We start from the raw sequence: 12,289 nt of genomic DNA, 5'->3' as shown, positions 1-12,289 counted from the left end.
CGCCGTTCATGTATGGGGAGATAGGCGAACCGCGCGCGAGAACGCTTCTGGCAGCATTGTTACTGCTTGTGGAGTGTCGATGCGCACTTGCGATCTTCTGGCCGCTGCGATAAGTCACATGCATATCTATGCGGGACACCTTGCTCTGTCGCTCTCTGCCCGATAATTGTTTATTAGCTCCTGAGCATGACGCTTCCTGTGTGTATAGGAACAGTTTTACGCGACAGTCTAAGCGCCCCGTGTCGCAGAAAAAGCCGGCGTCGGCGTCACGAAAAAAATTCGGATTGGTCGAAAAGGTGGATGTTTCAAGAGGCTCCATAGAAGCGCCGCAGCCACATTAGCGGACCTTCAGCGGTATACGAGCAACCGCGAGCAACGCGCCAAGCGCACGGACTGTCGGCCGCCGTCTTCCTCCGGACGGCTCGTGTTACAAGCGTCGCCTCTCAAGCTGCTACTCAGCACACCCATCGCTGTATCCCCATAGTAGGACATCATACTTCAAAAAAAAAAACAAACAGCAATTAACGCTGAGCCATTGTCAGCGGCGTCCTGTATTACTCCGCTAGCAAATCGACAGTAAACGAAATCAGCTTTTTAGTGGCCATGTATCAAAATTCTCGACCTTATGTTTTTCCTGTGATTAGCTTCTTGTTTAGATAAGCGAGAAAAGTTTTAACGGACTGCTTTTTTTTTTATCATGGCGAAATTCTGTGCAGCGGTCCTGAATGCGGGCGCAGCTTCACTGCAGACTTATAAGTTGTATCTGGCTGTAGTAACTGCACCTGTGTAGCCTACACAGGAGTCCTGCCCCTGACCCCTGGGCTGCGAGTCAGACACGCTACCGCTACGCCACGCGGGCACATTCGTACGGCTTGGTTAAAGCGGGACTCTATATGCGTAGTCTTTCACATAGTGACTGTGAAAGTGGACACATTGTCTGTGTGGGCAAGGAGAAATGCTGTAGAGTACGTCATACCTTTAAAGGCGGAGCTCAAGTGTCCCCCCAGACATTTTTTGCTTTCCCACCCATAGAGTTACGAGTGTTCGTGTAGGTGTTGAAAAGTGGAGGAGGCTTGGACGGTCTTTCTCGGCCATGATTATGTGTCCATGTTTGGCTGGACTTCCGAGCTCGCCGTTCTGTTGCTATGGTGTGGTGGCGTTCGCATTTAGTGTACTCCAGTCCTTATGCTTTAACCTAGACGTTGGCAACGCGTGCTAACCACTGTGCCAATCATCCGGCGTTGCTTCTCTCCGGTTCGCACATTCTTGCGATGTCCACTCTTTGTGGGCCGAGGTACACAAGGTACTACCTCTACTTGTCTGCGCCGCACTTGAAGCGAATGCTTTTTAAGAACGTTAGCTCTTACTCATCACGTTTCTCGATTTCTTGGGGTCTGCTACCACCTCCGTTCGGCGTCAAATTTTCCAAGTCCGAGGAATTCAAGATGGCGGCCCCCATAGTAAATCGATATAGCAGCCCATTTGACGATTGATTGGTGACGTCATTAGTATACCGAATTGGGGATTTATTGGTGACGTCACTGATGTATCCAAGATGGCCGCCAATTGTCGACGTCAACGATAAATCCAAGATGGCGGCCGCAATAGGAAGTCAACAGCAACCCAATTGGTGATTGATTGGTGACGTCACTTATAAATAAAACAGCTAACGCTCGTTACTTCAACGCCTTTCAGACCGTGGCGGCATCATTTTTTTTATGCATTCGTTTCTTTTCTCCCATGGTTGATCTTGATTCTTCCGCTGGCAGCACCGCGTGTGCCTGTTCTTTTTTTCGGATTTGGAGGGAGGGTCTTACGGCGCTAGTTCTGCCTGATAAGTGTTCCTGTTGCCAAGATTTCAGTGCCGTGCAAGGTCAACGCGGGGAAGCGGGGGGGGGGGGGGGGGGAGGCAGACCTGCTCGCGTTTTCTGGGTAACGGGTATTGCTTTCAAGGTCGACCTGTTGTGCGCGTTGTCCGCTTCTCCAGTTGTCGATTGCGCTGCTATATCGACGCTTCGTGGTCTTGTCTGCTGTCTTTGTTGTGTAGCGCGAGCTTTTGTCGCGTGGCTGTTGTACGAGCAGCTAGGAACTGTTGCCATGGTTCAGTTGGGCTCTGCAGTGCAGTTCCAAGGGGCCGGACGGAACGTATCAGTCCGGTTCGCTTGAGTTTCGACATGTGCATCACGCGTCTCGGTTTCAATTGCGACCGGAAACGCAATTGTGCGGCAATGTAAGACGTCGATAAGGGCTTCAGTCGACTTCCGGCTTTGGAGACTGCTTTTAAATGCGTGATGAACCGTTGTGGTCAATTTGCGTGCGTGCGTGTGGAGGGGGGGGGGGGGTCGCTGTTAATCTTTACATTACTGGTAACCCGCTCTTTGTTACTGAAAGTGGCTGGAAGTGTGGCCACCAGTGAAGCGGCAGTACCCGAAACATTTTTTTTTTTTCACTTGAGGCACGACATCTGCGATTCGCGCATGTCAATTTGAAACTGGAGTGCATGGAATGGGTATGCACAGCGTCAGCGCAATGCATGAATTGTGCCTCATTAATCAAATTGCTGGGGCCGCCGCGGTGGCACAGTGGTTACGGCGCTCGGCTGCTGTCCCGAAAGACGCGGGTTCGATCCCGGTCGCGATGGTCGAGTTTCTGTGGAGGCGCAATTCTGGAGGCCCGTCTGCTGTGCGATGTCAGTGCACGTTAAAGAAGCCCGGGTTGTAGAAATTTTCTGAGCCCTTCACTACGGGGTCCCTCATAGTCAGAGTCGCTTTGGGACGTTAAACCCCCATAAACCAAGCCGAACCTTTGCTTTAATAAAGTTCCATGATCAGTTTGTTTAATTAGTTGTGTAGTACTCGCGTGCTGTTGCCGCTGTTTACAGAGCTGCTTGCCGCAGCTGTCGGTTATCATCGCGCCCTGTCTAAGAGGTTCTTTTTATCTCGTGCCTTTCGAGTGGTTCGCGCGCTTTGTTTGGACCGTTTGGAACGCATGGAAACAGCTCTCATTTGCGGAAGCAGCGCTGTAAATACTAAAACGGTGCCTTATATACAAGGCGCTTCCTATTCTTGTTCCATTTATTTATTTCCTGAATTCGGGTGGTAGAAATCGGAAGATATTTTAGTGCGTGTGGCATGACTCGTTGCAGCAGGAAAATACGTTTAATGTCATTCGTATTCCACCGGCATAGCAGGTGACCCGTTGAAACGTTCGTAGTCAGTTGCATTTTACGAAACACGGGTCAAGGAGGTTAACGGTGGTGTCGAAAGGAGGAAAATAACGAAAACGAATCCGCGGCGACAGCTATGTGCATCCGTAAACCGCGAGAAGTGTTTTCCGAGTGAATGTTCGCACAGTGCCATCTTTCTGCAGTATAGTTTCGGTGTTCATGGTCGGCGTTTAGCGTGCGCAGAGATTGAGACCTGCGCAGGCGTCACCCCTGGTCTGCTTTCTTTTTGCGGGCGATCGACTGCCGCGCTCCGAGTCTGTTGCATATGCTCGTCCAGGTCGCTCGATTTTTTTTTTTTTCGCGCGGATCCCAAGGAACTGGGAGTTCGCGGCTGACCGCGTTGCGAGGGTAAAGGGGAAAAAAAAAGAGGAACAAGAAAAAGTTTGACGCGACGGTTCAAAGGCCCGCGCTGACCCGGCCGGGCTGACGGGCTGTGCGCCGCGCGGGATGGACGGATGAGCCGAAGAGGAGGGGGGGGGGGGGGGGGGGGGGGGCGCAGTGGTCGTCTGCTGCTGCATCTCCGCATTGGCCGCGGCCGCTCCTCCTCGTCCCAGACGGCAAAAAGGCGAGCAGCGGAACACGAACGGGCGAGAAATGGACAGAAAAGCGGAGCAGGCAGACAGCGAGCCACGCGGCAGCCGGTACCCCGCTGTCGCCCTGAGAAGGGCCCGAAGACGAAGACGAGGAGTAAAGCTGAGGAGAGAAACGAAAAAAAAAAAAACACTGAAGGAAAACTGCGCGGGAAAAGCAAGGGCGCGCGCATGAGTCACACACGGCGTACTCGGCGTGCAGCACGCCGGTAAGAAGGGCCGTGCCGCCGAGAGCAGCCAGGTAGCGTAACAATGGGGAAAGAAAGAAAGGACCCGGCGGTGGAGAGGAAGGGTGGCGCGGCCGCTGGACCGGTGTGGTGTAGCGTGGTGCTGCCCGGCCGTACGCCGAGGCGGCGACGTCGTGTGCGGCGCGGCTCGCTCTCCTATGCCGTCGGCGTGCCTTTCCTCCTCGTCGCGGTGACCGCGTTCCGTGTTGCGCGCCCCGGTCGCCGCCGCCACGTCGAGTGGACGCACTGGCGTAGCCGCTGCTGCCGAGGAGCGGGTTGGTCCTCGCCGCCCCGTCGTCCGGTGAGCGCGCGCTCGCATGGACCGCGCCGGGGCCGTGACGTACGAGGAAGACCCGTACCTGCCCGACTGCAAGGCCGGCGAAGAGGAGTCGCCCGCTTACGACTCGGGCCAGGACCTGGGACAGGTGGGCGCCACCGACCCGACGCTCGACGACGAAGGGCGCAGCCTTCTCAGGCTGGCCGCCGGCGAAGAGATCGAAGAGTTGCACCACGGTGAGGGGAGGGAGCATTGCAACTGCTGCTGCTGCAGCCGGGTGCGTGCCGAGGCAGTGTGCTCCGAAGTGTCGAAGACGGATGCGATACCTGCGGGACTTGTCGCGCCTCGTGATCCGGCTCGGTGGTCGTGCTCGTTCGTTACCCGGCCGCTTGCGCGTTTTTGCCCCTTGCTTTGGTCGCCGAATCGTGCCTCGATGTTTTCTGTACCGCGCTGTCATATTTGTTCGAGCGCCTGTGCTACCGCAATCTTTTTTGGGGGAGCTTCCAGCTGGTGCACTTCCCAAACAGCTGTTTGACTGAATGAATGAGTGGGCATGGCACACGGCTTCTGCCTCATGGTCACTTGGGTCGCCTTTGTTTTTGTCTGGCTTATTGAGGTTTTTTTTGCACCTTATTAACTAGAGCAGGGCTGTTGATGGTGTGCACTGTTTAGCACGTCACCTGTACTTCACAACTGAGGCTGGAGCTTGCAGTCACTGTGTACCAAGCATGTATATTTTGCATTACTACAGGTGAAGTTTTTTTAAGGTTAATTCGCCAGCCACTCATTTTCTTTTTTGCATACTTTATAATTGTGCACTGCTTATTGCCTTTACTATGTGCTTTTCCCCATATCTGCTATCAAGCATTATTCTTAGCTCTTCAAAATTGGCCTTCCATTAAAAAGTAGCTTAGACAACGCAGTCATGCATGCATTTGCACGTCCTACTAGCTGCAGTGCAGTGCACATGAAGGTGCCAACTACATCGTGCTGCGTAGTTCTGCCTTGTCAAATTAAGCCTTCTTGTTTTCTTGGCACGCTGTGGTACAAGCTGCCATTGTGTCTGCAGACATCTGGTTCATCGCAGCATGACAGATCTCGCACACGTGCCTGTCACCTCACTGCCTTCTCGGTCGTCTGCCTCCGCTTGATTTTGGATGTGTGCCCAGTTTGCCCAGCCTCAGTAGCGTTGCACTGGGCTCCGCAGTAGATGCTTTTATTTTCTTGAGCTACACGCTCAAATTGGCCCTTGTGTTCTTTCCTAAGTTCACTGTCTTTTGCTTCTCTTCATGACAACGCATTGAGCTTTTTAATTTTACTCTGCTCCAGAGAATCTCCTCGTGATTGTGTGTGATGGTCTTTGTTTTGTTCTGTTTACTTTATTTAAAGTGTTCTGTTAACTCTGCATCAGAACTAACTGCAAAAGCTGGATTGAAATTTGTCTAGCTGCACCCAGTTGGCTCTCAAGCTAATGTGAGCACAATTTTGTCCACATCACCTCAAAAAAATGGCTTGATGCATCTAAACCAAGTTTGCAGAGTCAGTTTCTTCCGAGATTTGTCGAGCACCTGTCGTATCATTCAGTAGGTACGAAAGTACAGCCTGCTGCTACTGCTACTCCTGCGACCTTTTGTGAATGGCCACTGGCTCGGAGGGCACAGGCGCCTTGGGGAATTCATGTTTAACTTACTGTCAGTGACAGGATGATGAGGCAGTTTGTTTGTCGCGTGCAGTAGAAAGCAGGCGATTTTGTCTTTGCCCAGTATAAAACAGGGCCACCGATTGCTTCATTTTATATTGGCTTTTTCTTTTCCTTTGCAGAGAACTTCTTTGATGCGAGTGCCGACGTGAAGGCGAGTGACGCCACCCCGGACAGCGGAGTGCACGACCTTTCTGGAATGGACCCCGAGGAGAAGGCTCGCCAGGAGGCTGCATGGAGGGACGAGCTGGCACAGGTGAGATTTGTGGCTCTAGAGGAGTTGCAGCTGTTTATAGTGTCTTTCTGGAGCGGGAGGTCTTGGAGGAAAATTAAATGAAGCCAGCTATTGAGGACGCACTTAGAGTAGCTGAGATACATATTGACCTGGTACATTGGAATGCCACATTTTCATCAAATTTTCAGCATCTGCGGGCCTCTATGAGCTCTTCATTGAGCCACGCTTATTTTAAGCAAACTGAACCATGTCCGTGTTGCAATTTGTTGCAACTCAGGGCATTGAGAGAATTTAAAGAAGCTTTTCAAAAAATTATGGTAGCACAATTATAGAAAAGCATAGAGCTCTTGAGGCCTGGGTTGTAACTCTGCCAGAATGTGTTGCAGGCGCCTATTATAGTGACGCATGATTGTTTGCGCATGATTGTTTGCGTGGTTTAACAAAAAAAGAAAGAAAAAAACAGTATTCATTGTTTTTAGGACAGGGTGTTTGCTTTACTTTTGGTTCGCTGACCCCCAAGACCAATCCAAACACACTGTGGTGAGTAGAGGCGGCACTAACATAATTTTTTCTACCTGCTTTTACTGGAGAGAGCTTGCTATTATGGAGGCCTATTTATAGACGGAGGAAATATGGCTTAAAATTGCTCTTTTGTTAACCTTGTATGCCAGTCGCAGGGTCTGCTGCAAACATAAAATATGTGCATGGTTGCCAGGCTGACCGTGCTCTCTTTATGGGTGGCTAAATTCAGTGGAAAACCTGAATTTATTTAGTGTGTGCTTGCAAGAGCACACAGTAGGACCTGCCTCACTGTGAATACACAAGGTTTTCGTGGAGACCATGATAATAGCAGATTGCAGTGTTTATCTTACATGTGCAGCAGTGTTCAGTTGAATGCTGAAACTAACGTCGTTATTAATCTCCCAGAAGTGAAAGACCTGTAGCTCTAGTGACATGTTAGGCCATGGGTCATTCATCACTTGTTTATGAGCTGTCACACAGGGAGGTAAATAAGACTCAGTGGGAAATGAAGCCAACAGCAAGTGCATATGCTAATCTCAGTTCATTCAACCTGATGTAAAATTACTGGGGACAAGTTTAACACGTTTAATAAGATATTACTGATGTATTGTTGCGGTTTATGATCTGCCAGCTTTGTTCTCAATTCTTTTTTTTTTTTTTAGCTGCAGTCGTGGCTCAGTAGTTGCGGCGCTTGGCTGCTGAGCCGAAGGACGCGGGTTCGATCCCGGCCGCGGCAGTCGAATTTCGATGGTGGTGAAATTCTAAAGGCCCATGTACTGTGCGATGTCAGTGCATGTTAACCCCAGGTGGTTAAAATTTCCGTTGCCCTTCACTACGACGTCCCTCATAGCCTTGAGTCGCTTTGGGACGCTAAACCCCCATAAACCATGAGCCATGCTCTCATTTTTCTGTGTAGATTTTGGGATATGCTTCTTAATTTTCTGACTTTTTACTTTGTTGTGGTAGTAAGGGTATGCTAAATTTTTGCATTTATTGAGGAAGGTCTTTTGCAAAGTTATGCAACAGCAGTTTTTCTCCTGCAAATTTTATGAGGACTGCTAAATATTGAGCCCTTGTATGCTTCATTGATTTTCATTGCTGTGATTTGCAAATGGCACTGTTTTGCTGTGCAGCGTCAGGCAGCCACTGTGAAAGTTGGACAAAGTTTACCCAGTAAAAGTAATGCTATGCTTGTCTATTTCACAAAGCTAACCGCTGACATTTTTCACCTGGTAAATTTTTTTTGCATTTCAGCATGTGAAAATAGGCCATGTGAAATAGGCGGTGTGAAAGCTGCCACTCAGCAGACCAAGTGCTCCTGGCAGTATTTGTCACCTAAAGCCTGTTAAGAAAATACGTACAACAACCTCTGCAGCTGGGGTCATGTGGTGAAACTTGTGGCAGAAATGGGTTGGCCACAGCAGCTGTCTGCGGTGAACACTTTTCTGAATTGTTCCAGTTCAAGTTTATTCATAAAACATAAAACGACATTGCTTAAACAGTATGTGTTACAGTAAGAGGACCCAAAGTAAAAACTGCCGGGGTGGGACCTCCTGACAGTAAGCACATTACAAGGCAATGCTAGGTGCAGCAGGCAGTGATAACATTATAGTACATTGACTTGCATTGCCTTTGCATCATTGTTCCATGCCTGACTAATGCCCTTTAAGCGCATTCTTAAAACAGGATATCCAGCTGCAGTTAATGTGGGTTTCATGAAGTGGAACATGTCAGTGTGGTCTTTCTGACAACACCACATGCATTTGTCAAGCAATAGCATTTGTGCTCTGCATTTTATTCTCATTTTAGTGATAGCCAGTGATGCGATTAGGGTACACTAGTGTAAGAGAGCCAACTTAGTGAATGCTGAATAGGATCCATTTTTGAGAGCGCCTAGTCGTGGGTGTGGTAAAACAATGGTTTCTCTCATCCTGGAGTTGAGATATGGGCACTGAGTGGCTATGCATGCAAATGGAGATAGCAGGTTTCAACTCCTCGATGCATACTGGACAATATAGTTAGGATCTGCTGGTTGGTAAACTGACATGTTAGGAGGAGTGAATAGCACTAAGGGAAGGAGAGACCACAGGGCACTGGCATCAATGCTAGCAGTTTTTTCTTCTGGTTCTATTCTAGTGGGTTTTTTTGTTGTCTATGCCTGGATGCATACATTACAGTTAAAGGAAAGTTCACCTTGTCTTGGTGGCTTCTGTGTTCCTTGACCGTGTGTGTACATAGGTGCAGTATGGTGGGTTGCTGTTACTGCAGTAAGCCATAACTGCTTGTACCTTGCACATACATTCAACTGTACCTCTCTGTGGTCCACTGCACAGGTGGAGGAAGAGATCCAGTCCCTGCGGACCGTGCTGGCCACCAAAGTGGCCAAGTCCCAAGAGCTGAAGCGCCAGCTGGGCATCACAGTCTGGAAGGAGCTCAAGGATGACATGGAGCAGGGCATCAAGAACATCCAGGACACTGCGGCGTAAGGGATGACCTCTGTCATTTTACCTTCCTCCTCTTGGCGCGTTCTCAGTCCCTGTCCCATTCCTTTCCGCTATGCACACTTCCAAAGTCCCAGTGGGCAAATGTCATGCCAATGTCTTGACAATGAAATGCTCTTTTGCACTGCAATGCTGAAGTGCTCCTGTCCGAGCAGAAAAGTGAAGGAACACACTTGCACTGGAATGAAGCCTTCATTGCTATAAAGTTGGGATCCTTGTCGTGAATTTGGTTTTAATTGATTTGTACAGTTTTTTTTTGCTATTTTGAATAGTTTTTGTCGTTTAAGAAAAATGCCTTGTTTGGGGGAATCTTGGCTACTGAACAGCAGATTTTCTAGGAAAATGTTGACATGTGCAAATGATCTGTTGTCATAAGTGCAGCAAGACATAGTGAATATTCTGAGCCCATTGGGCCAAAAGTTGTTGCAGTTTTGCCAAAATTTTCATGACCTTTAGTACAAATGTTTTTTGAAAATTTTGTTGAAAAAGTGTTTGTTTACAATCAGTCTCTTCACGCACACACAACTTCTTTCAGCTACATTCTTTGAGTCGGTGCTGCACCAGATACCGTATAAACGCGTGTAAAGGCCGCACTTTTTTCCCCAGATTCGGGGGGGAAATTTTGGGGTGCAGCCCATACACGCGATTTTCGAAAAAAAAATTTTTTTTTCAAGTGAAAGCAAACCAATCTGGAATGCGCGGCATTTATTTACCGTTCAGGCATCACTCACGGAGTCTTCAGACTCCGAGCTGGTGCTGTGTTCAGGTAAATGTTCAGCCCACAGAAAGTCGTCTTCGGTCCCGTCTAAACTTTTTGAAATTCCGGTCACTTTGAAACTCCGGGTTACAATGCCGGTCGACACGGAATTCCACGCGGACAAAATCCATCCAAGCACAGTCGCGAGCGGTGCCCTCTTAAGTCGCCCTGTCGGCCTCTCGTCGTGATTGCTATTGGCCATCCATTCCGAATACTGCCTTCGAAATTCAACCTTAAAAGGCCGATTGACGCTTACATCCAGGGGTTGAAGCATGCCGGTGAGGCCGCCCGGTATCACGGCCATGTCTGTGCGGATACCGCGCAGGCGTTCCTTAACCCTACCTGTCAAGTGACCGCGGAAGCTGTCCAAGACTAGGAGCGATCGTCGGGCCAGCATGGCGCCTGGGCGCTTCTCCCAAATGCTTTTTACCCAGTCGAGCACAAGCTCATCGTCCATCCAGCCCTTTTCTTGGGTGCGAACTACAATACTCTTGGGGAAAACGCCTTTAGGATCGTTTTTCTTTTCAGGATGACATAGGGGGGCAGCTTCCGCCCGTCCGCGGTGACGCACAGCATAACGGTACACCGTTGGCGCTCCGCGCCGGTTGTCCGCACGAAAACACTCTTCTTTCCTTTCATTTCAACTGTGCAGCTCTCGGGACAGTCGAACCACACGGGGTTCTGGTCGGCGTTCGCTATCTGCGAAAATATATAGTTGTGCTCACGACGCATACCGATGACATACTTCTGAAAGCTGAGCACCTTGTCGGTGTAGTCGGGGGGGCAGCCGCTGGCACAGCGTGGTCCTTCGCCGAAATGATAGGCCCTTCCTCTTCAGAAATCTTCGTACCCAGCCGGCACTAGCCTTGAAGTCCTCGTGCGTTATGCTTTTAGCACGCGCTAAGGCTTGTGCCCTCACGCGCAGCATGTCCGTTGTCAACGCGTAGCCGTTGTTCCGCACTTCCATTGAATAGCATAGCAGCTCTTCTTCTAGCTCAGGAAATTTGCATGGCTTGCCTCGGAAAGCACGCTTTTTGGAGCTGGTATTCTTCAACGCATCCCTTTGTCCGCACCACCGTCGGACACACTTCTCGTCCACGTCAAATTTTCTGCCCGTGGCACGCTTGCCGTGTTCGAGAGCGAACTCCACTACTTTCAGTTTAAAGCCCGCTGTGTAGTTGTTGAGGTGCTTGCCCATCGTGCAACAGTGACAATGCTCGGAGGCAGTTCATGAAAAAGTGAAGAACGACAGCGCACGAGAGCAACAACTATGCCGAGCGACCACGCTAACACAACCACCGAAAAACGCACGCTTTGACAGCCAGAACAGAACAAAGTTAGACCTGGCGATACCGATGCCGATACGGATAGCGGAAGTACAGTAGCAGAAGCTCGCGGCAGAAGAAAAGAGGATGATGATGACCCGCGGCCTCGGGCGACATCCATGGGCGCCACCTCGAAGCTCCTGTGCGCATGTATTTCGAAGGCTATTCTTGCGTGTTTCCTGGAAAGTTTGGGTGCGGTCCTTACACGGATTTTTTTTTCTTTTCAAATATTTCCTTTGGGAATACGGGGTGCGGCCCTTACACGGGTGCGGCCCTTAGACGCGTTTATACGGTACTTTTCCATAGTTAAAATTCAGAGCCCTGTTTTAAAATGGCTGTGATGTCTCTCTCCCACTACATATGGATGGCAACATGGGATAATGAAGAAAAGAACTAGTGGGGCAGTTGTGGAGAGTTGTGTTGTAAAATCTTGCTATGTATTACTGTAACTGAAGTTTGTGTGTTAGTTCTTTTTAAAATTTGTGCACTTAGACTGCTTTGATGATAAAGTCCACTGAATTAATAAGGTGCGTGGCTTGCATGAGGTGCACTTGAAAAGCTTAGTGTACGCGGAAGACTCACATTAATTAAATGTTCTCAAGGTTTCCTTATTGCCAGAAGTAAAGAAAAACTTGTTTGAAAGAATATGCCAGACAATAATGTTGATAAACAAGACATATAAAGGTCAATTTGAAACTTCCTCGACATGTTAGCTAAAACTACGAAAAGAATGAAAAGAATACATTTCTGGTCAGCAGTAGCCCGAGCTTGTTCAGTGGTATACAACAGGTCACATATCTAAGGATGCAGTTAACCTTTTATGGTCGACCACTTGGTGCTGGGGGAACTGCTTTCTTTCAGCCGGAACATTGTGTGAAGAATCGAAAATGGTGAAAATGGCTTATGTTACAAGGGTTGTGATACACATTA

The 12,289-nt window shown here is 49.2% G+C and overlaps 1 protein-coding gene across 6 annotated transcripts in view; it reads left to right on the top strand.

The window, feature by feature from the left end:
• Window positions 1–12,289, top strand: part of LOC144129233 (uncharacterized) — a 34,548-nt gene that overhangs the window by 7,995 nt on the left and 14,264 nt on the right. For 2 of the 6 annotated variants that reach the window (XM_077663236.1, XM_077663237.1), the window contains exons 2-3: window positions 6,142–6,275; window positions 9,110–9,258. In XM_077663236.1, the coding sequence (XP_077519362.1) occupies window positions 6,142–6,275; window positions 9,110–9,258 (283 nt within the window). Of the gene's footprint in view, window positions 1–3,994; window positions 4,557–6,141; window positions 6,276–9,109; window positions 9,259–12,289 lie in introns of those variants that run through there. The other 4 variants (XM_077663234.1, XM_077663235.1, XM_077663232.1 and 1 more) reach the window with 4 other exon arrangements.

The sequence above is a fragment of the Amblyomma americanum genome, chromosome 4 (genome assembly GCF_052857255.1).
Source record: "Amblyomma americanum isolate KBUSLIRL-KWMA chromosome 4, ASM5285725v1, whole genome shotgun sequence".
Lineage (NCBI taxonomy): Eukaryota > Metazoa > Arthropoda > Arachnida > Ixodida > Ixodidae > Amblyomma > Amblyomma americanum.
The sequence above is the reverse complement of the archived record's forward strand: the minus strand, read 5'-3'. Positions and strand labels throughout refer to the sequence as shown.